The sequence below is a fragment of the Microcebus murinus genome, chromosome 20 (assembly GCF_040939455.1).
Source record: "Microcebus murinus isolate Inina chromosome 20, M.murinus_Inina_mat1.0, whole genome shotgun sequence".
NCBI lineage: Eukaryota > Metazoa > Chordata > Mammalia > Primates > Cheirogaleidae > Microcebus > Microcebus murinus.
This window is the reverse complement of record NC_134123.1, coordinates 24,572,392-24,596,547: the sequence shown is the minus strand read 5'-3', so window position 1 is coordinate 24,596,547 and position 24,156 is coordinate 24,572,392. Positions and strand designations below refer to the sequence as shown.

At 43.8% G+C, this 24,156-nt stretch overlaps 1 protein-coding gene and 1 long non-coding RNA gene across 2 annotated transcripts in view; one reads left to right on the top strand and one right to left on the bottom strand.

Annotated features, from left to right (window-relative positions):
• Window positions 1-18,199, top strand: part of GLG1 (golgi glycoprotein 1) — a 126,921-nt gene extending 108,722 nt beyond the window's left edge. The window contains exons 18-27 of the mRNA XM_075995786.1: window positions 981-1,073; window positions 3,313-3,450; window positions 5,280-5,403; window positions 6,095-6,237; window positions 6,617-6,718; window positions 7,653-7,760; window positions 9,544-9,664; window positions 10,307-10,413; window positions 13,084-13,247; window positions 14,287-18,199. Coding sequence (XP_075851901.1) covers window positions 981-1,073; window positions 3,313-3,450; window positions 5,280-5,403; window positions 6,095-6,237; window positions 6,617-6,718; window positions 7,653-7,760; window positions 9,544-9,664; window positions 10,307-10,413; window positions 13,084-13,247; window positions 14,287-14,362 — 1,176 coding nt within the window. The 3' untranslated portion in view covers window positions 14,363-18,199. The remainder of the gene's footprint in view (window positions 1-980; window positions 1,074-3,312; window positions 3,451-5,279; window positions 5,404-6,094; window positions 6,238-6,616; window positions 6,719-7,652; window positions 7,761-9,543; window positions 9,665-10,306; window positions 10,414-13,083; window positions 13,248-14,286) is intronic.
• LOC105875440 (uncharacterized) lies at window positions 14,758-24,074 on the bottom strand. The gene is made up of 2 exons (XR_012913704.1): window positions 22,705-24,074; window positions 14,758-16,575 (listed from the first exon to the last, which is right to left on the bottom strand). It is a non-coding gene; the product is annotated as an uncharacterized LOC105875440 (long non-coding RNA).
• Window positions 24,075-24,156: the final 82 nt, after the last annotated feature.

Sequence of the window (24,156 nt, the reverse complement as noted above, 5' to 3'; positions counted from 1 at the left end):
GTCCTCAGCATCAGCTTTGTGCTAAGGCTCGTTTCCCTTGTGTTTGCCCAGTGGCTGCCTGCGACACCGGCCATCTGCTCCAATATTCATCTCTAGCAAAAGTAGGGGAAAAAAAGTTAAATGTCTCCCTGCCACAAAATTAAGGTTCTTCCCTTCAATTTGATTGTGTCAGCTTGGGATCGTGGGATTTCTGCCCACTCCCAGACCAACAGCTGTCTCCAGGGAAAAGCCATGCACTTCAAGCTTACTGATCATGGAGGTGAAATGGATACTACAAAGTTACCTACAATGTGCACTGTGAAAGGAAACTTCTTGCTTTACTTTTGAAGTTAAGCACAACCCGTGTTAAGAAGACAAGTAAAAATATTTTTAATATGTGTATGCTATAGATCATACTTGTTTCACCTCAGTCTAAGTAAAAACTAGCGATGGAGAGCAAACACCATTAATATCCCAAAAGTTACTTATCATATTTTTACACATAATGGCAATGATTCAGTGGAGAATTCTACGTGGAGCTAGCCTTAATGTCTTGTTACATCAGAGATTTATTTTAAGCTACAAGCTTTGATTCCCTAGCTTTGAATCCAGCTCTTTTAGTAAAATAATAATAAAAATAGAACCCAACATTTATATAATGATTTTAACTTTCTAAAGTGGTTTTCTTTTTTTTTCCTCTTCTTATCTAAAGTGGTTTTCACCTAATATTATCTTACTTTATCTCACAGCAGTCCTATGAAGGACTAGACATGGCATCTCAGGGTAGAAGTGACATTTTGTTATATTAGAAGGTCCAAGGCCATGTAGCTAGTTGGTGGCAGAACTGAAAGTAAACCCCAGTTCTCACTGCTGCCACTTCGCTGTGTTGAAGTTGGGGCGGTCACTTGATAAGATCTAATCAACAAATAAGTCGGTAGAATATCTGCCATCTCCGGGTTAAAGTAAGCTCACTTTTCCCATGCTGGCTTCCTCTCATGCAGACAGAGGACATCCGTCTGGAACCAGATCTATACGAAGCCTGCAAGAGTGACATCAAGAACTACTGTTCTGCTGTGCAATATGGCAATGCTCAGGTAACTTTTTGCTTTTATTTTTTGATTGTAAAAGGAACGTGAAGGTTAACATTTTAATAATTAACCCTTTGGTTGTGGGAGAGGACCCATCACATCCCATTCAACCTAATCATCCCCTCTTAAGCTACACCAGACTGCTTTCCCCAGGGTCCTCACCTGCTCTCCTCTCCTCCTTATTCATTCTCTTCCTCCTTTCAGTTAACCTTATCCTTACCCACCTTGTCTGACTGGTAGAGTCCTAGTGATCCTTTAAATGCCTCCTCCTCTCTCTGGCCTTTCCCAACTCTCTGCATCTTCACAATTAATAATAACCTCATTATGTTCCCATGACATGGAAGTTCTTCACTAGCAGTCATGTAACAATCACCTACGAAACTTTTTAAAATACACAGGAACAGGGTCTTACCCAGTATCACCAGGAATGAAGTGCAAACAAGAGAATTTTTAAATGTTCTCACAATGTCTCAGCTACCTCTTCTAGTTGAGGGCATGCCCTGGAGCTTTAGCCTGTGAGATAATTACTTCATTGTCTTTTTGTGTTTACTAATGCTGACCTGAGTCTCATTTCTTGGTAGTTTATCTCTGATAGGTTTTAGAGTTTTCTGTTTATCTTTTTTTTTTTGAGACAGAGTCTCACTTTGTTGCCCAGGCTAGAGTGAGTGCCATGGTGTCAACCTAGCTCACAGCAACCTCAAACTCATGGGCTGAAGCAATCCTACTGCCTCAGCCTCCAGGGTAGCTGGGACTACAGGCATATGCCACCATGCCCAGCTAATTTTTTGTGTATATATATATATTAGTTGGTCAATTAATTGCTTTCTATTTATAGTAGAAACGGGGTCTCACTCTTGCTCAGGCTGGTTTCGAACTCCTAACCTTGAGCAGTCCACCCGCCTCGGCCTCCCAGAGAGCTAGGATTACAGGCATGAGCCACCATGCCCGGCCTCTGTTTATCTTTAATGGCCTGTAATTTCAGTATGATGTGATACAATATGGTTTGTTTTGGTTTTTTTCAATATCGCAGTTGGGTCTTTCAGTCTCAGAGTTCACATCTTCCTACAGTTCTGGGAAATTCTCAGTCATTGTTCTTTCAAATATTGTTTCCCTTGCCTTCCTTCAGGAACTGCTACTATACTGAGCGTCTCCTCCATATCTCTTAACTTTTTCTTTCATACTTTCCATTTCTTTGTTTCTTTGTACTGTATTTTGGGTAATTCCTCAGTTCTATTTCCCAGCTTAATAATTTATCTTAAGCTTTGTCCATTCTTCTCTTTAGAGAGACCACCAGTTTGGTTTTGTTTTTCATTTCCTAGGTCGCTAAATGGTTTTTTTCATAACTACCTATTCTTGATTCTTATTTACCATTGCGTTCTATGGTGTTCTGAGGATTTAAAATATATTTTTAAATTTTTGTTTTGAGTGCAGTATTACCTTTTTCCCCTCAGTTTTGAGTCCTTGGTTTACTTTATTTATCATCTTTCTTATGATATATGTTCCTCAACTAGTCAGTGATTTCTCGTTGTGCCTTGAGCATTTCCTAGAAGTTGTGTGACTTCATGCTACAGCCCTAAGCTGCTGCAACTTCCCACCAGCTTTCGTTCTTTACATTTTCTACAATATCAAAAGGTTTGTATAGGGAATGGAAGATTTCAGGGTATACTTAATTCACTATCTTAATATCCATCCCATGACACTTTATGCTTTTCTGTTATCACTCATCTTTTTTGTCATATTTATTTATATAACTTTGCCCTATCGGACAGTGTATTTGCCAAGGCTAAGGGTTGGGTCTCACTCATACCTAGCAACCAAGGGTCTATTCTTGTGGTAAATGGTGAGTTGAATTGAATCTCCTGGCTTTTACCTACTGTCTAGTCAGAGTTGTTGCTCTAGGCAAATGCAGAGACCCTAATGTCAAGGAATCTTAACAAGGAACAGTTTTAAAAGGTAGGCAAAAGCAGGAATCCTGAGTGAGTTTCATTCCTTTTAGATTTAAGTGCAGCCTGCTAGTCATCTTAAATTTTTGTAGTTTGGTCTGCTGTTGGCCCTAAGGTTGTAAATCTGTAAGTATAATTCTCCTTGGTGGGGAAATCCTGATTCCTGTTCCTGAGATCAGAAATGGAAGGTACTTGGATTTAAAAAATGGGGAGTATACTAAGAACTGAATACTTTAGTGAGAATACATGGATTATCGATTCCTGATACATCTCTCAACTTGACCAAATATCTTATGCCATAGATTATTGAATGTCTGAAAGAAAACAAGAAGCAGCTAAGTACCCGTTGCCACCAGAAAGTATTTAAGCTACAGGAGACAGAAATGATGGACCCAGAACTAGACTACACACTCATGAGAGTCTGCAAGCAGATGATAAAGGTGAGGAATCCAAAACCAAGGGCTAAGCACAGCGTAAGTAAAAATAACAACATAAACGTTGTTTAGTTTCACCTTGTTTTACGCAGCTCGCATAGTGGTGCTCAAGGTGTGGTCCCTCCACCAGCAGCAGCAGCATCTGGGAATTTACAGATTCTTAGGATACTCCCTCCACCGCCTACTCCCAACCCCTCTGCTGAATCAAAAACTCTGACCAATCAGGTTGTCTGTTTTGACGAGCCCTCCAAGTAATTGTGATGCACACTCAAGTCTGAAAACAACACACCTAAGATAATAACCTCACTTTGACCCAAGACACATGCAATATATGTCCAACAAACATATGATTGGCTTTGAGAGCATTTGATCATCCATCTACCACACTCAAAAGATTTTTATGAGCTGGGCTTAGTGGCTCACACTCATTATCCCAGCAATTGGAGAAGCTGAGGCAGGAGGATTGTTTGAGACTATTCTGGGCAGCATAGCGAGACCCCATCTCCACAAATAAAAAAAATTACCCAGGCCTGATGGTTTACGCTCATAATCCCATCACTTTGGGAGGCTGAGATGAAAGGATCACTTAAGGCCAGGAATTTGAGATCAGCCTGGCCAACATAGCAAGACCCGATCTCTAGGAAAAAGTATTAGCCGGGCATGGTGGTGGCTTAGTCCCAGCTACTTGGGGGTGCTGAGGCAGGAGGATCCCTTGAGTCCAGGAGTTCAAGGCTGCAGTGAGCTATGATTGCATCATTGTACTCCACCTTGGGTGACAGAGTGAGACCCTATCTCTTTAAAAAAAAAAGGGGGGGGGAGCCTTTTCTGTTCTATAAATTATTTCGCTTCATTTACTTCACCAGTGGACGTTCCCTGCAGCAGAGCTGATAGCAGTACTAGATGCCAGTTCCTTGATCTAGCCACAAATACAGAGATTAAACTTAAGCTTCCAACTCCTTATTTCAGCTTTCCTTTAAAATAGAATGCTACTTTTCATCCTATTGATAAATTCCAAAGAGAATTTTGAAAGTTAGAAGTATAAATCTCTTTAACTGGGCCTGATAAAATCGAGTCATATGTAAAAGTGGAAATGTCAGGCTCTGATTTGAGAGAGCTTTGCAAGATTTTATAGAATCAATGAGTTATTAAGATATTAGTAGATTATAATCACATATGCTTTAGAGAACTGAAAACAGAACTGGGAAAGGAGGCTTGATGCTGAAATGTCTCAACAAGCATTTTCAGACACTATGACACTTTTAAAGACTTGTGGATTAGCAAAATAGAAATGAAGTTGATTACTAGTCCAAAATATATCCCTGACTTAAAGGACAGAATAAGTGTACAGGCACTAGCCCCACAGTGTTGGTAGGATTTTAACCCTTATAGTTAAGATCAACCAGATGGGTCCTTTCGTCACATCTCTCTTCATATTGGTTGGCTGGTGGGTGATTCCTAGGTTTTCTCATTGGGGTTGGGTAGATATGGCTTTAGGGCTGCATGGCCACCTGGTATGTCTGTACATTTGTGCTTAAACAATTAGCAAACTCATGAGATGCCGTATAATTTAACATGACTGTTTACATAGAGAATCAGTCCCGTGCAAAGCAGGAACCAGTGAGATCATAGGGAGAACTGCCAGAAATACAGTAGAGAATAAGTAAAGAAGGGAGCTTGGGCTGGGTGCTTACTCAGACTTAGCTACTCCTCTTGTACAGTGTGGTACCTTCAGTCTCCTGCTTTCATTAGCTCTATAATAGATGTAAGAGTGATCCCAGGTGGAGTTAATTGCCATATTTGGATAGCTATTTTTATAATACTTTGTTTGTTTGCAGAGGTTCTGTGCAGAAGCAGATTCTAAAACCATGTTGCAATGCTTGAAGCAAAATAAAAACAGTGAATTAATGGATCCCAAATGCAAACAGATGATAACCAAACGCCAAATCACCCAGAACACAGGTAAGATCTCAGCTTGGCTTTCCTGGTCACGTTCATTATAGCTTACTTGGAATTAAGTGGGCATATAATTACCTAATTAAACTACAGATACTTTGTTGCCTGTGAATTTTAAGGGAGGAGTCTGGCTGTAAGGAAAATGACTTACTCCTTTGAAGAGTATCCAGAAAAATGGAATGAAAGAGGAAGACTAGGAAACTACCCTTAAAGAATGTACAAAAGGAAACAGGACTAGAGTTTCCTGAAAAGAAAAGTTGAGAGATTTAATAAAGCTTCAAGAGTGTGGCAGGAGAATACATGGTTGATCTGTTGTAGAACAGAGTTTCAAAACATTGTAAGGTGATAGGCAAGGTGAGTTGGATACTATTTCCTTCTCATTGTTTTAAAAAAGATCTTTGATGGGGAAGGTTGCTGATGTCTGCTTGACTATTATAAGGACTACTTAGAATATTATACCACAAAACTCTGTAGAGTAGAAGGCTTCTTGGGGACGCCCAGAAGTACTCTTCAATTAAATCATATCGCTGATTAAAAACAGTATAGTAAGGGCCCAGTAAGCATTTGCTGAATAAATAGGTCAGTGGTTGTAGTCCTGGTCATTGACATAATATGCCCCCTTTTGGAAGGTGGATTTCTAAAAATTTGTGAATCCAGGTGGAATATTTTATCTTGTACTCACTGCTTTCTGCTCTAGATTACCGCTTAAACCCTGTGTTAAGGAAAGCTTGCAAAGCTGACATTCCTAAGTTCTGTCATGGTATCCTGACTAAGGCCAAGGATGATTCAGAGCTAGAAGGCCAAGTCATCTCCTGCCTCAAGCTGAGATATGCTGACCAGGTAAACTGGCCTGGGCTTTCCACAGAGGTGTATTTATGGAGTCACCTCTCTCCCTGGGAATTTTCTGTTTTAAAGTCCCTACCTTGCTCCTATTTTCCCAAGACCTTTTTTATTTCTTTTTCTTTTTTTTCCATGTTTCTTTTTTTGTTTTGTTTTGTTTTGTTTTAAGAGAAAGTCTTGCTCTATTTCCCAGGCTGGAGTGCAGTGGCACCATCATAGGTCACTGCAGCCTTAAACTCCTGCTGGGATTATAGGTATGAGCCACCAGGCCCAGGTCCCAAGACCTTTTTCAGATGCTCCGCAAGCCAGGGGTTAAAGGGCCAAATCAAAAGGTGACGTTTTCTGATAGGCTGGTGTCCTCTCCCTTTGTCACATGCAGCGCCTGTCTTCTGACTGTGAGGACCAGATCCAGATTATCATCCAGGAGTCTGCTCTTGATTACCGACTAGATCCTCAGCTCCAGCTGCACTGCTCAGATGAGGTCGGATTTGGGTACAAAACTGTGAACAGAGCTGGTCTGAGAATTGTTCACTGGAGAAACATTCTTTACTTTCTTTCTGTTTAATCCTGGATCCATGCTTAGTTGAGGGTTCACATTCTAGGCTCCCTCCATGGTCTGAGTTTTTGTCTCTGACGCTGAGTTGGGCTTGGTGTTAGTTCTTTCACTCAACAGTATTGATTCCATTTTTCCCTGTTGAAGGAGGGTGTTCTTTTTCTATAGCTATCTATATATAATTTATTCTTCACTTCTCCTTAGTCTCTGTAGTCAATTCAGAACACCTCAAGACTTATCTGATAAAAGTACTTCCATAATAGCTCTAAAGAAAGGCCTGCCTATCTAAGTTTTTAGTCTTCACTCTGGGCTGTGTTTCAGAACCCCTTTGTGTGTGTGTGTCTGTGTGTGTGCATGTGCACTTCCAAGTTGTGACTCTGGGGTTGACCTTAAACCTCTATAAACGTCCAGCGTTTGCTTTTAGCATTTTACTGGGTTATATAACCTTCCTCCTGTGGAATCAAGGAGTAGCCATCTTTGTGACGAGTCCTGGGATCTGACTCCAATCTCAGGGTTGATAGCATAAATAGATGTGCATTTACCGATTTTCAACTCTATGCGCCAGTCATTGTAAAGGAGAAAAGAGCCTGGCATCCAGTACAGAGGAGGGATGGGAAATCCATCAGGAAGCTGTTTGAGATGAGCCCTTGGCTCATGCATGGGAAGATCACCAAATCAACACATTTAGAGACCAAGGGTTCTGCTGATAGCAGCGGCAGGCCAGCAAAGAAGGGACTCAGATAGTGCAGTGGAGCTGCTGGTCCAGAGCTGGTCAGAATCACCAGACTCTTCTGCTTTTGAAACTCTTTGTGCATTTCTTTGCTCAGGGGGTAGCCTGGCTTTTTGTGTGTCTCCTGAACAGATCTCCAGTCTATGTGCTGAAGAAGCAGCAGCCCAGGAACAGACAGGTCAAGTAGAGGAGTGCCTCAAGGTTAACCTACTCAAGATAAAAACAGAAACATGTAAAAAGGTAACCACCATCTCCTATTTTTCCTCACTTCCTTTTCTCTTTTCTCTTCTTCCTTTTAACGCTATAGTCTGCATATCTTAGAATTAAAATCAAAAATCTAGGCTGGGTGTTGTGGCTCATGCCTATAACCCAGTGATTTGGGAGGCTGAGGCCTGGGCATCATAGAGATCCCATCTTTACAGAAAATTTAAATCTTAACCTGACACGGTGGCACCTGCCTGTAGTCCCAGCTACTCGGGACACTGAGGCAGTAGGATTGCTCGAGCCCAGGAGTTGGAGTCAATAGTGAGCTGTGATCATGCCACTGTACTCCAGCCTGGGCAACTAAGCAAAACCCTGTCTCTAAAAAAAAAAAAAAAAACAGATAAACCTTCCTGCCGAGCATTCTATGCTGTTCTCTTTATCATACTTTAATTTGGTCTTTGGCCATTAAGCTCCTATAAACTTGACTATACTTTTCACATATTCTAATTATTTGTGAATACATCTGATCCCTATGACTAGACATTCTTTAGGGCACTGTAAGTGTAATACCAAAGCAAAATGTCAATTCCAATATGTTAATAAGTGTTGCACATTTGTGGAAATCAATGAAACTAAAACTAGTTCATTTCAGAATGTCACATAAAAACAAATTTATCAAAATATTGCCATAAAACATACATTGTCTTGCAAATTAAAAATGAAACAATATATTGGATCTTTTTTAAAAAATGTTTTTAAAAATAATTTGTTGGTGTTGTTTAATCATTGAGAATATAAATGTGTATAAATATTTTCATCTGCTAAAAACGTTTCTGATTCCACATGATCTGAGGACTGATAGAAGTTGCTTAAAAGCTAAATCTGTATATTTTCCTTTTGCTTCTTTATCATCGAATGATCCCACATAACTTTGGTGGGGGAAGATTTTAGAATAATATTAGGGTTTTGTTTGGCTTTTGTTTTTGTTAGTGTTGTTTTATAGGGACTACAGTCTTCCTATTGAGCAAACTGACTTTTGTTTAAGAAAGCATTTCTGGCCTGTCTTTACCTCCTATAATTTCATCATGTATAAATGGCAAGTCTGCAGAAGTGATTTCAGTTCTGACATAGTTATATTCCTCTTGTTCAGAACATCTTTAAACTCAATAAGAATTATTCTTGCAGTAGAAGTTAGACTCTGTCCATTGTTTTTTTATTTTTAAAGGTGATGTAGAGTAGAATATTTTATAAACAAATATACCTTTATCTGATTAGGAATTTTAATATAGCATATTACTCTGATTATCACATTTCACATTTTTTCAGATTTCTTAAAATAACAAAATAATTATATCGCATCCATAGAAATACTAACCTTTAGGTACTTTAAAATAATATGGCATACAAATACATGGATGGGCCTAGGGAAAGTAAAAAATAGACAAAATATGAGAAAATAAAGAAATATTTAAAAAAATAAATATAATAAAAGTTTGAAAAACAAATAAATAAATAAAATAATATGGCACACCAGAATGTCAAAAACCCAAATCCAGTCTTAAAATCACTTACTGTCCCCTGCTTTCCTTCACACATAGCTTTGTATCCCTAAAAGTTAGTTATTGGATTTAAGTTGGATGCTAAAAATCTGTGTTGTGTGCATCATCAACACATTGCCACCTATACCAGTGTAATCTCTGTTGATAACCCTCAACTTTCTCTCCTGGACTTGTTTGTTTATATATAAAGTATGTATAAACAACAGATCTGATGCATTTCCTCTACAAAATCTCTCTTCACAATGACCTTCCCTTTCCAGGAAGTGTTGAACATGCTGAAGGAAAGCAAAGCAGACATCTTTGTGGACCCAGTTCTTCATACAGCTTGTGCCCTGGACATTAAACACCACTGTGCAGCCATCACCCCTGGCCGTGGACGTCGTAAGTCACTATGTTCACTCTGACCCTGTCTGAACTAGGGAGGAGCAAAGACTCTCTGGCAGACATCAGTTATGGCTACTCTGTACTACAGCTGCAGCCCAACTATAGACAGCATCCCCTAGGGGCTGGCTGATGCCGAAACTAGCCCTTTGTGGCATAGTGAATTTAGGAGTAATCCTGCAGGTTTGAACTGACCTCTTCATGACCAGAGGTAAAGATTTGATTAAAGGGGAGAGTTGAGTTATTGTATTTATCAGGGAAGCAAAAGTTAAGTCGTCAGCCTGGCCCTCTTTCTCTCCTTACCCAAACCAGCTTCATCCACTTCCCAGTGGCCATGGTGGGCTCAATAGACAGGTTCATTGTGAGGCTGGAGCTAGGACAGGTGTAAAAGTTGTTTCTGGGCCAGGTATGCCCAATAAAAATAAGTCGTTTTAAGAGAGACTCTATACAGCCAAACTTGGAGGTTAAATATAATTTCTCTCCATCTTGGATCTTGGCTTAAGTTTCCTAGAATGAATTTAACTCGGTTGAGCCTTTAGATCTGAATTCTCTGGTGGTTGGATAGCCTCTTCCCTAATCTTACAGGAACTTCTCTGATCTGTACAGTTTCAGATTCTCCTTCTTATCCATTTCCTTCCACAGAGATGTCCTGTCTTATGGAGGCACTGGAGGATAAGCGGGTGAGGTTACAACCCGAGTGTAAAAAACGCCTCAATGACCGCATCGAAATGTGGAGTTATGCAGCAAAGGTAATGATCAAGAGAATCTCCTAACGTAACGATCTCTTCTGTCATTTTCCAGTTTCTGAGATATTTCACTGGTCTTTTTGTCCTTATTGTGGGACTAGCAGTAAGTGTATTTGAAAACTTGGTCAGTGCACTTGTGCACTTTTTTTTTTTTTTTTTCTGTTTTTGAAAGAGAGTCCCACTTTGTTGCCCAGGCTAGAGTGAGTGCCGTGACATCAGCCTAGCTCACAGCAACCTCAAACTCCTGGCCTCAAGCAATCCTCCTGCCTCAGCCTCCCGAGTAGCTGGGACTACAGGCATATGCCACCATGCCTGGCTAATTTTTTCTATATATATTAGTTGGCCAATTAATTTCTTTCTATTTGTGGTAGAGATGGGGTCTCGCTCTTGCTCAGGCTGGTTTTGAACTCCTGACCTCGAGCAACCGCCTGCCTCGGCCTCCCAGAGTGCTAGGATTACAGGCATGAGCCACAGCGCCTGGCCATCAGTGCACTTTTAAAACTCCTTGACTATTCTTGAACCTGGAGCCACCATCTCCCTTTGCATTAGGCTGTGTCTGCAAGGCTTTGCCAGGGCCTCTGTTTTCTGCCCTCAGTTTCCCTTGGTTAACTACTGAAAAGTGAGTCACCCAAAGAGAAAAGAGATATCATGCCTGTTGAAAAAGAAAGAAATCCAGCCTTGCCTGTCATAAACCTTGTTTTTTGATTTTATACAGTCTTTGGGAGAAAAATACTTACATGAGACCAGTCCTTAGTGGTCTGGTACATGAAGAAGAATAGGATGAAGGGAGACTTCAGGACACTGGTGAATGTGTATGGTACCCAAGCAGACTTGGGCTGGGCGAAATTGTCCCTACCAAGTTCAGCCTCAGTGAGAAGAAGAATAACAGTTCTTCTCATGTATACATTGCTTTGTAGTTTACAAAACACTTTAATGGATATATTACGCCATTACCTTGAAACCCTGTGAGGTAAGGAGATTGATTATTCCCTCAGGAAACTGACTTCAGAGATGATTTGCCTGAGATCGTTAGGTTTCTAGATCCATGCTTTTGTGTCAGCTCACACTGGGATAAAGATTCCCAGTGACCTTAGATCAAGAAAGTGACCATAGGAACTCCCCTCCTTCTTGGTCAATTCTTCCTATCCCCTGTATGCTTCCAGGTCAGGGATAACAAGACAAGAGGGAATGAACAGAGAAAGTATTCATACTCAGACGGAAGGGAGATGCAGGGGACGGATCATGTTTGTCACAATAGTTAACACTCCCTCACCCCTTCTCCCAGGTGAAGAAAATCACCTTTTGAGCCCTTGGCTAGGTGAAGCAGAAGGGAGAGCTACTACATGGGTCCATTCTTCTTTCTTTGGTTTCCGCTCCTTTGAGCTGCATAGCATTGCTGCAGTGACTCAGAGTGATTCACTGCTTGTTTTGTGTTGGCAACTTTTGGTGCTGAAATCCCTTTGCCCTCACGCCTCTCTGCTTTATTCTGTGTACATGGGATGAAACAGCCTGGACATCTCTGGGCCAGTCACTTCTAGCACCCATGCTGAGACTCAAAGCAACAGGTTTGTGTGTATGAGAACCTTTCAGTCCTGATTCTGCCATGGCAGGCTACCATAGAGGTCCACTGGAGAAAACAATGGAAAACTGAGGGTAAAAACTGGTTAAACGGCCGGGCGCTGTGGCTCACGCCTGTAATCCTAGCTCTTGGGAGGCCGAGGCGGGCGGATTGCTCAAGGTCAGGAGTTCGAAACCAGCCTGAGCAAGAGCGAGACCCCGTCTCTACTATAAATAGAAAGAAATTAATTGGCCAACTGATATATATATATAAAATTAGCCGGGCATGGTGGCACATGCCTGTAGTCCCAGCTACCCGGGAGGCTGAGGCAGAAGGATCACTCGAGCCCAGGAGTTTGAGGTTGCTGTGAGCCAGGCTGACGCCACGGCACTCACTCTAGCCTGGGCAACAAAGCGAGACTCTGTCTCAAAAAAAAAAAAAAAAAAAAAAAAAAAAAAAAAAAAAAAACTGGTTAAACTATAAATGTCCACAATTGGAGAGTGGTTAAGTATATTCTATCATTATAAGCAATGTCCGCATATTATTTTTGATCTGGGGAATGCCTATGATGTAATGGTGATTGAAAAAGGTCAAGATACAGAATTAACAAACAGCACAATCTCACCTTTTCTGTTTTTTAAAAAGGCAGCAAACACAATGAAGAGCATAAATCAAAATACGTAAGACCCTGTGGCCTTGTGCAAGTCATTTAACTACCCTCACCCTGGGCCACTGGCTCTTTATCTGCAGTATAGAAGTCGTGAAACCTGCATGCTAGGCTTGGTGGGAACACTCAGTGAGTGAGAACACACAGAGCCCTTGCACCAGGGCATATCACATTGTCAGTCCTTAGTGTTATGTTAGTGGTAGTGATCGCTATGATAGAATTCTGGGTAACTTTACCTCTTTTTACCTTTCAATATTGCTAATTTTGTGCAGCAGACATATACAGTTTTATCAGGAAAAGGAGTAGCTCTGTGTTGATTTTCTTGTGCACTGCCCTCCCTCCCCAAAAGAGAGAGATAAATTAAACTAGGAATTGAGGGGAATAGTTAGACCTAGCACTGCCACCAGCCCAATTCTTTTAGAAGATCACATGTTCTGTGTCCTTCTAGGTGGCCCCAGCAGATGGCTTCTCTGATCTCGCCATGCAAGTAATGACATCTCCGTCCAAGAACTACATTCTCTCTGTGATCAGTGGGAGCATCTGTATATTGTTCCTGATTGGCCTGATGTGCGGACGGATCACTAAGCGAGTGACAAGAGAGCTCAAGGACAGGTAGAGCCACCTTGATCACCAAAGGAACTACCTATCCGTGTCCTCTTTGTACAGCCCTCCTGTATAGTGTACCCACTCGCCTCACTCTTCTGAGAGGTGACACCAACGCCCATGTTAGAGCATCTGCAGGTGTCCACTGCATTGTCCCATCCAGACTTCGCCCATGTTCATGGTGTCCTCCTCCTCCTCGCCATTCGTGCAGCATCAGCAGCTGGCCGCTTGGGTTACTGCCTTTGTTGGCATACTTGGGTTTACCTGCCTGTAGACAAGTCTCTCATACCAACAGAACTACCAGTACTTCCAGAACCAACTCACCTGACCTGCAACTCAAATGCTTTTTTTAAAAAAAAAAACACCAAAAAAAGCAAAGAAATTTTTAAAGGAAAAAATGTATATAGTAACACATCTCCTCCAGGCTTTATTTGGTCAATGGGGTTATTTCTTCTATGTGACTGTGTGAAATGAAGGCAGGACTTAGAGGGGATGCACACCACCCAATACGCTATAACTGAGATGTCACGTTCATCTCTCAGGAGCACTGTTGGGCCACGTCAGAGCCATGGTCCTCTAGTAGTGGGAAACCACTCACCAGCCCACTCTGGGTCCTGTTTTCTTCTGCTGAATCAGTGATGCCTTCCAGTTCCCACCCTACATGAGCCATTGCTGGTCACAGCCCCAATGCATGGATATCTCAGTGATCTCCTGGCGGCATTGAAATAAAGCAGGAGCCTCCCTAGGCCAGGGGCAGAGAGGGAGGGAAGGGGACCCGAAGTTTGTGGAGGTGGATGCTCTGTTGATCTGTACGGAGAGGCTGGACTCTGAATCCCTCGGCAGCAGGAGCCCAGTAACCTTCCTCCTCCAGGACAGTGCAGGACTCCGTGCATCCAGATCAACCCTGCTGAGGTGGCAGTTTCTCCAGAAGTGCTGTGCTCCACCGGGAAGCAGTGATGGCAGCAAGGGTCCTTGAAGACTTCGGTGTAGGGGGCGGCAGGACAGGAAAAAGGAGCAGGGGATTGATTCACTTTGCTTTATTTTTCAGGCTACAATACGGATCAGAGACAGTGGCTTATAAAGATTTAGCATGGTCTCAGGGTGTGCCTGGCAGTCCAACCTGACCTTTCTGCACACTCCAGGCAAACTTCACCCAGACACGCTTCTTTGTGCCTCTACATGGAGAGAGAGTGGAAATTTATTACATTAAAAGATGGAGGATTTTCTCCGGTTTTTTTTTTTTTTTTTCTGTCTGTCTGTCTGCCGCGTGTACCCACTCTATTAGGCATTGGCTAAATTTTGTATTTGGGTGATTCATCAACCTTTCCAGAACCAGAGCTTTATAGAAGCAATATTCCTGGCCACCCCCCTCTTTCTTCCAGCATGGAGGTGACAGGTTTGGGGTTATAAGAATAGGAGGAATCCAGGCATCACGGCTCAACCTGGCACACCTTTGGTTGGGTTTGGGGCATGAAGTCATGGTGGCTGCAAAAGAAAGCAGCTTGTACAGTAGGAGATATACTTATATAATATATATTTTATTAACCTGTTAGATGTCCACAAAGTATTATAAATCACGTGCCTAAAACTGTCCACATAGACCGAGGCCCACCCACGGTGCCCTTCCTCCTCCTGCCTCTTCTTCGTGCTGTCCGCGTGTGCTGTGGCACCTGAGCAACGTTTGTCTTCCCTGAAATGTGTTCCATTCGAGGTGTGTCAGTTTGTGGATCAGCTGATCGAAATTACTCCTTGTCTAACCTGACTGACGTATATTTTGAATACTGTGGTTTTCTTTCTTTTTTCTATTTTGCTGCCTTTCCTGGAGGCAGTGGGTTCCCGAAGCCAGCTCTATGTCCCCCCTGCCGAGGGCAATGCTAGTCACCAAGGGAAGCTGCTAAGCTGCTTGGTCCCCTCTGTCCTGCTTTTAGGTCTTCCTGATTCTCCAGAGTCATCCTGGGATCTTCAATGTCATAAAACTTGAAACCCTTGGAGTATGCGCAGCACACCTTACTGCCACCTCTGCCAGACCGAACTGAGCTGGTCTGGAGCTTCCCTCTCCAGGGGTTCCCCTCTGGATGGGGGGCTGCTGAGGCTTGACAGCAAGAACCAGGGCTGTCTTCTTCATGCAGATTCCCACTGACATATCTGGGTGGTTTACGGGATAGGATTAATGTTCACTGTTTGACAAGGGTGGAGGTATCATTCTCCATCTCTGCAGTCTCCTTCCCGACATGTACAACATCCTTGTAATTCTAAAGTGTCTCGATGTTTCTGTTCTCTTTGAACTAAGAAAATCCCATTAGTTGTCTGCAGCAGATGTGGAAGTTTGATGAAGAGTTTGGTTCTTGGAACATTTGTCATCTTTAGAAATGGTCAGAAAAGAAATTATAGCTCTGCTGGTATCTTCACTTGGTACAAGAAAGTCTTTTACCTTCCTACTTGGAGTAGTTTCCTATGACTAGCTCTTGAAAGTCCCAGGCAGATCCTAAGCAAGTTTTTCTAAATCCAAGGGACCCAGTGCCATCCAAACTGGCAGCCCAGCTACATCTGTTCTGTGTCTCATTTGGCATAACAAGGCAGGGCCTGGGCACCCCCAGGTCCCCCTCACGGGGCAATCATGGGTATAAATCAACTGGTTGAGAATTAGTCAAGAAGAGGAACCGTGACTCTTCAATAGGAGCTGATGATGGACTCTGGCCTTTATTCTCCTGATGTCTAGCCCACAGACAATAATATAAGTAGCGGTTAGGGTTTTTTGCCAAGGCCAAGGCTCCAGGCACTTGCTGAAAATTACTGCAGCCAGGTCACTGTCGATCTGGCCTTGCCAGTTCATAACAGTGTCTCAGGGACTCTTATACACAGTGTTCTCCACAAGCTTCCGGAGGCACCAGGAGCCCAGGCTGTGGGCGCTGTGGTATAGATGAGAAATCTGGGCAAAATGTCAAGAATAAGACTAATTGCTCCCAACAGAGCCCACAGAAGGGGTTATGTGTGAGTAAGACTTCCACTGCTTTCCCAAGACAAGTCGTTGGCAAGATGCACCAACAGAAGCTCATACCAAAGGCTTGGGTTTGGTGCTGGGAAAACCCTTTCCTGCATTCCCTAGAGACCCTCTGGCTACCATTCCCAGTCCCAGCGCTGTGGCTCCAGTCAGCTGAGTCTGAGCCAGTGCATCCTTAGAAGTTCAGGGATTCTAGGGCTTCTGATGAACTGGAATTTAGTAAGCAGGTGCTGGTGTGAGTTCATTGCAGGCCTTTGGGGGTTGTGCCTCTTCTGAGGGACAGTGAGCAGCTCGCCTGGTAGGGTGCGGATGCATCTCAGGGAGGTGATTGCTTTCCTAGAAGATGGGACAGAAAGTTACTATTTCATTTCTCCCTATTTCATGAGATAAACTAATAGAAGAATCCAATGGTGAGGACGTCTGCACATACATTTTACATTTTATCACACAGATTGGAAAGGGAATTATGTGGCTGACTCCCCTTGACCTTCCTAAGGAAGATTCACTTTTATGTAATGTACCAGTATGGTTTCTGGAAATGTCTCCCGGCCTTCAGACTTGTGATATTACTTCTGTCCCCAACATCCTGCTCTAGTGAGTCATCCAGGGAGGGGTAAGGTGGCTTCATGGGGCCTTTTCTCCTAGCTGGCCTCAGGTCCCGCTGAGGAAAGGCCTTCCGTCCCGATTGCTCCCCCTGCTCATCACAAAAGTAAACACCTACCACTTGGATCCAAGTCTGAGTCAGCAGATAAGGAGAAGGAAGCTGGACTAGGAACCCTCAGAGTCAGCCTACCAGCCTGGCACATTCCACCTAAATGTGGGCCATAGAACCAGAAGAAGAATATGGCTTTTGGGGTTTTGTGTGTGTGTTTACTTGTATTTCAGCTTCTCATAAATTTGAAAAACCTCAGATCAGAATGCTCCCTTTTATTTCTCACCATTTGGACAGCACCTAAGTAGTTTTATAAAATATACTATTCTATGTCATGGGTTTCTCTCGGGGCTGTAGGAACAGTTGTCTTCTGACTTACTTCTTTGGTTCTCAAGGGCCTGGGGCCAGATCCAGTGTTCTGGCCTCCCTCCCTTCTTCCCATTTGCCTTTGGTTGGCCATCCCTTTAACCACACTCCTTGGTCCTCCTCCTCCATCACCAGGGAGGACCAGGTCACATGCTGGGGCATTCAAGTTTGAAGCCAAATACCCTGTCCTATCCAGACATCAGACAACAGATAAGTCATCAGTAAACCCAGACTGATCTTCAGGGTGACAGGTTCCCCCAGGCCATCTGGTGAGATCATCGTAGGCACCCAGAGGACTGTAGCCTGGAGCACAAAGATGGGGCTTTCTGCTCAGGCTGGTGATGACAGGATCCTCCGAGGTGGTTCTCTCCCCTCCTTCCCACATGTAGGACGTTGTACAGTGTGCACTAGAGAAATATTCCTGGGCTAGGAGAAAGTTCAGACAGTGCCTCTATATTATGTTTTGCCTTCCCCTCAAGATAGAATTGACATCTGGACCCCAGAGCCCAGCAGGGCCCTCTGCAGACATGCCAGGGTGGTACAAACAGGTCCCCCAGTTCAAACGGCAGTGCGCTGGGTTGAGGGCACCCACAGGAGAGCTGACAACAGGGAGGCTTCCTGAGCGGCTTCCCCCAGCACAGCGTTCCCAGGTTAGTCCCAGCAGGAAAACTAGACTGCAGCAAATGCTGTGTGCGATCTTAGGCCTTTAACTTTTTTTTTTTTTTTTTTGAAGGAAAGAAAAAAAAGTACAATTAACAAGCCTCTTTTGTAAATGGGTTTCCTTTCTATGTATAAAATCCTGGCAGTTCCTTGTTTTTACATGTTCATGCTGTGTAATTTTGAGATGTTACTGAGATATGTTCTGAACATAATGTGCATTTTTTTCTGTACAGATGAAATGGGAGAATTTAATAAAGAGTTTGCAGGTTTTTACTTGTTAAATCTTCTCTGTGGTGACTGGGAGGAATCTCCAACCACCTGCTCTGCTAGGAGAAGTTTTTGAAGCTGTAAGCAATGACAGTGAATTTATCAACTGATACAAATCTGTGGATAAGATCTTGAGTTCTGGCCAGGCGAGGTGGCTCACACCTGTAATCCCGGCACTCTGGGAGGCTGAAGTGGGCGGATTGCTCGAGGTCAGGAGTTCGAAACCGGCTTGAGCTAGAGCGAGACCCCATCTCTACTATAAATAGAAAGAAATTAATTGGCCAACTAATATATATAGAAAAATTAGCTGGGCATGGTGGCACATGCCTGTAGCCCCAGCTACTCCGGAGGCTGAGGCAGGAGGATCGCTTGAGCTCAGGAGTTTGAGGTTGCTGTGAGCTAGGCTGATGCCACAGCATTCACTCTAGCTGTTGTGCACAGAAAGATTTTACAATGGATCGGTTATTTCATGTGTGTTATTAGTTGAGTCTCAAAAAATATGTCATTGCCCATTTTACCAGCAAGTTAATGAATGCTGTGGTGGCTGATTGTGTGTGTCAACTTCACTATCCTAGAATGCCCAGATGTTTGGCCAAGTGCCAATCTAGATGTTGTTGTGAGGGTATTTTTTGGATGTGAGTAACATTTAAATCGATAGAGTTTTTGAGTAAAGCAGATTACTCTCCATAATATGAATGTTCCTCATCCAATCAGCTGAAGGCCCTAAGAAAAAAGACTAAGGTTCCCCAAGGAAGAAGGACTTCTGCCGCCAGACTATCTTTAATTCAAGGCCACAACATCACCTCTTCCCAGAGCTTCCAGTCTACCGACCTGCCCTTCATATTTCAAACTTTCCAGCCTCTATAATCATGTGAGTGAATTCCTTAAAATAAATTTAACTCTCGTGCTCTCTCTTTCCCACGTAGCGCGTGCGTGTGTGTACAGACTGATACAGAGGCTTAGGAAAGGTAACCTCCCAAAGTTGTATACTGAGGAAGAGGCAGGGGCAATGCCAGGCCAAGCTCAAAGTCCCAAAGTCAGTATTTTTATATATATATACATATATATATAATTTTTTTATATACAGGGTCTCTGTCACCTGGGCTTACAGTGTAGTGGCATCATCATAGCTCACTGCAGCCTCAAATTCTTGGGCTCAAGTGATCCACCTGCCTCAGCCTCTGAGTAGATGGGACTACAGGCATGTACCACCATGCCCAGGCTAATAAGTCACACTCTTTTTTTGGTTTTGTTTTTGTTTTTTTGAGACAGAGTCTCCCTCTGTTGCTCTGGCTAGAGTGAGTGCCATGGCATCAGCCTAGCTCACAGCAACCTCAAACTCCTAGGCTCAAGCAATCCTACTGCCTAGGCTCAAGCAATCCTACTGCCTTAGCCTCCCGAGTAGCTGGGACTACAGGCGTGCGCCACCATGCCCGGCTAATTTTTTGTATATATATTTTTAGTTAGTCAATTAGTTTATTTCTATTTTTAGTAGAGACGGGGTCTCATTCAGGCTGGTTTCGAACTCCTGACCTTGAGCGATCCACCCGCCTCGGCCTCCCAGGCTGCTAGGATTACAGGTGTGAGCCACCGCGCCTGGCCATAAGTCACACTCTTAACCCACCATGACAATCTGGGATTCCGAGAGGCTTGAAGCAGATAATGGCCCAGATCTAAGTGTCTGAGGGTCCCTAACTCTACAGACTTTCATATGAACAAGCAGCTGGAGGAAAAAGGCACATCTCTCTTCTTGAGACTGCTCCAAAGGAGCCTCATTTCAGTCCTTCTGTACCATGAAGGCCATGCTGGGCTATCAGCCTTCCGCCTGGAGATTTCATGAGTCTGACTTGGGTTTTCTAATTCTTTCTGACAGTCCATACAGCCCTATGAACCCAGTAAGCCTCAAATCACATGCCACAGCGCCACCTACTGGCCTATGGATGTGGACAAAGGCAGTAAAGCAATCATGTCTGACCTGGGAGGTGACAGGGCATTTTCCCTGGTTTCAAGTTGGCAAACAATTATTTAAAACTTTTAAAACAGGGGACTACTTATTCTATTTTATAGAATGAAGTGTTTCCCAATAAAAGAAAGTTTTAAACATTTTACATCTTTAAATCTTAAAAACATTTTTAAAGCTTTGGCTGTCCACTTTTCCCTATTCATTTAATCATCTATTAAGTGCCAAGCAAATGCTAGATGTTGGAGTTTCAAAGAAGTTGAGTCCTCTGCAAAGGGTTTTACAGAACCAGGAGGATAAAAAGATAAGACATAAAAGGGTGTGGTGGGGACACCGGAGAGAGGCCCATTCTCTTGGGGAAGCAAAGGCTCCACTGAGGACACTGTGGTGGTGTTGGGCTGAGTTTTTGAAAGATAGGAGGGCTCTGCCAGGGTGGTTGAAGGAGTCATGTGATTGTAAATTCAGAACTTCCCACAAGCACAGCAGGATGGGGGCCAGGAGGGCATTTTAGTGAGTAAAAGATAGATGTGGAAACCTCTCAGTGTGACTTAAGAGCAGGGTGTGAGATAAGGTCCAGTCGCAGCTGCAGGCAGGGAGAGTGAACTGGGCTCAGGGCCTGGCATCACACCCAGCGGGGTCCCCAAGACCCGGAATGCCACAGCCAGCACACCACAGAACCCTTGGTTGGCTAGAGGTCTGACTTTATCTCATGACGAAGGGGAGTCACTTGAGGGTTTCAAGTCAGGAGTCAGTGTCCTGCTGTGTCTTAGAAAGACAACTGCAGAGGGAGGACGAAGACATAAGCAGGAAAATTGTTAGGAGGCTAGTACTGCAGTTAGGGACGGTAACTGTCTCAACCACAGCATCGATGGTGGGGACAGAGGGGTCCCAACAGATGAGAGGCATTGAGGAGACAGCCTGTCCAGTGGGTGCAGAACTGGAGGCAGGGGTCAGAGGTGAGGGGGGACCAGATGACTCCCAGGTTTCTGGCAGGGATGACCATTGATGAAACTAGAAATAAAAGGTTTGGAAGACTAGATGAAGATTATTGAGGACATGTTGCCCTATGCAATTCCCAGATGTAACTGCTCAAACACTGGTTGGATAAACAGAGAAAGTTTAGTAACTGAATGTGCGGCTGGACGCTGGGGTAGTAACAGGCCCCTGGCTGTTTCCCTCAGACCACGTCCTCCCCTTCCCACCATGTGAGCAGGACGCACACACACCCTTGTTTTCCACACAAACATGGGCTCCCTCGTACATGGATGGTAGTCAGGGGCCAGGTCCTGACTATGAAGTTAATTGTGGGCAGGCCGTGCAGTCCAGTGACAGCAACAGTAATTTCACAGGGAGGAGAGAGGCTCCCCTCAGCCATGCCAGGGCTGCATGGCGGGGAAGATAAATGCCCACATCCTCCTCACCTCAGTTTCCAAATTCTTCCTTACACTGTGGTAACACAGATAGGTACAAACAGTTTTATGTACACTGTTTGTCATTTGTGATGGCAAATACTTATACCAAGCCACTGCACTTGAAGAACAGAAGTGGACGTGGCAAGAGTCATTACGATGTCTGTTTATTGATTTACAGTCCTTGTAACATGAAAAAGAAAATCTTAATGGAAACCTAGCTTGATAGAAATACAGCACACAATGTTAATATCACATTCACGGCAAGCAAAGATGCTCCGTCACCCTGTGTGCCCAAAGTCACCCGGGCTTCTCAGGAATAGATCCCACTTAAGTGCCTTGAGTGTCTTCAGGACCACATTCCAACCCTAAACAGGAAGAGAAAAGGGCTGAGCTGAACTGCACATCTACAGACATGAATAGTGAGTTACAGTACTTTACCATAATTACAGTGGTGCTTTTATGCATCCTGAGTGTTGATCAGAGTAAAGTGTTAACTGTACTGCTAGAAAACCCTTCCCTGAAAGAGCTTTCTAGCACCTGCCCACTTGTTCTGAGGAAGGAGAGGCTACGTGGGGTGGATGGGAGCCCACACACTGAAACGAACTTTCTTTCTCATTCTTCCTACCTACATCCATGATTTGACATTCTGGAGTGTAAGGCACTAGAACCCGGCTTAGAGAAAAGTGTCGTTCCAAGCTCTAGCTCTTGGTGTGCAGAGGAAATTATGACACAGATGCTACAAGTATCCTTCCCACCTCTGTAATTTCTGTCCTTGACAGGAAAAGAAGATGGCAGAAGATATTTGCAAAGGATGAAAAGCTAAGTGTATCCAAATCTCGTCAGAAAAATTGCGTATGAAAAAAGGTAATTCTTCCCTTAATTCTTCAAGGGATGGTCTCTGTTCAGAGAAGTCAAGAATCATACACAGAACAACTCAGACATTTTATGGAAAAAGAGAAGCCAAAAGACATCAAAACATTCAACCCCCTTGAAATATAGTGTGTCAGTGGTTATGAGAGCCTACAAAGGACAAGACTCATCCTTGTCAATGATCGGAGCCTTAGAACTTAGCATTTTTAAGTGCAGGCTGATTATAGTGATGAGGGATGCAAGCAGGGAGAGAGCTACAAAGCATGTTCACTACTTACCGCATGTGAACAGAATGGAATCAGCATATTCACTTTACTTCATTCACCACCTCCTGCAGACAACCAGATTTCTCCTAAATTCATGTGCCTGGACGTGGCATGAGCCAGATAGCTCATGAAGAGAACTTGTGATGTTTTCCTCCTCAAATTGGCACATCCTGTGCATCAGGAAAGGTTTCTCCAATAACATATATCAGATGGCTCAGTATCTTTTTCGACTGGTAGGTGACCCCAAGCATTAAACCTTAAATTATGAAAGTATTTACATAGCACAGGAGCCCAGCATGTCTTGAATTTTCATATATCAGTAGCAAGAGGCAGTTTCAGTCCTTCTGTACCCAGACCTCATCTGGGTGGTCTTGTGTGAGTTGACCAGCCAGTGAGTGGGGTATAAACTATGTAGACTGTGGGCTAGCATGGTGACATAGGAGTCCCTGGAGTTTTATTATCACTCCCTAAGGGCAGAAGCCCTCTCTTTCTTGTGCATCATTGGATCCCATCGCCCAGCACCGTGCCTAGTCTCGGGCAGCCAGCAATAAAACACAAGACTGGCTTGCATAGGGAGATGGCACTGAATCCAAAGAATGGAAACTGGAGAGTGCGTCACAAGATGCGTTAGTGGCTGCGTCGTTAGATCGCTATCCATTTAAAGGAATATTTACTGGATGGTGTGCCAGGCACTGTTCTAGGCGCTGAAAGTATAGCTGTGCATAAAGGTTCTATCAACAGGGGATACACCATTGGGAAAGGCAGTAAACAAAACCTATTGAGCTAGGCTGACGCCACGGCACTCACTCTAGCCTGGGCAACAAAGCGAGACTCTGTCTCAAAAACAAAAACAAACAAACAAAAAACACCTATTGAGAGAGTGCTGAGATCTATAAAGGAAACAGGGCGATGTGATAGTGAAGGAGAAGTGGATGGGGCAACTTCTCTGAGGCTTGAGTGAATGATTACTCTTCCTCTAAGTGGAGCCCAGCTGGGGAAATGCAAGTAGTTAAAAGAGGGGCAGGAACTCAGGCTTGCCAATCCTGCCTCCAAGGTCAGGCTAAGCCATCAGAACAGATTTCCGATCCACTCCGCTAGAACCTCACCCAGGAAAGTCGAGAGCGGCTTTCAAAAAACAGCGCGATCGCCCGTGTAAAAAGCTTTTTTACGCCTGGGACTGCATGTGGCTTTGAGCTGCGGACTCATTATGTGCAGGACCTGGCCACAGGCTTCGAGGGTAGAAAGAATCCCCGCACTCCCCACGTTCCAGCGGGGCCTGCTGCCCATCTCCGACGTCTTCGCTCCACTGGCCTAGTTATAAAACGACCCGGAGAATCCAAGCCTCTAGGTCGCCTCCATCTTGGCTGGCTGAGTGGCCTCAGGGGCGGAGCCTCGCGAGACCCAAACAATCTCACGTGGCAGGGGCGGGACCTACTCGGTGACGTCACGGCGCGCTCGTGCGCG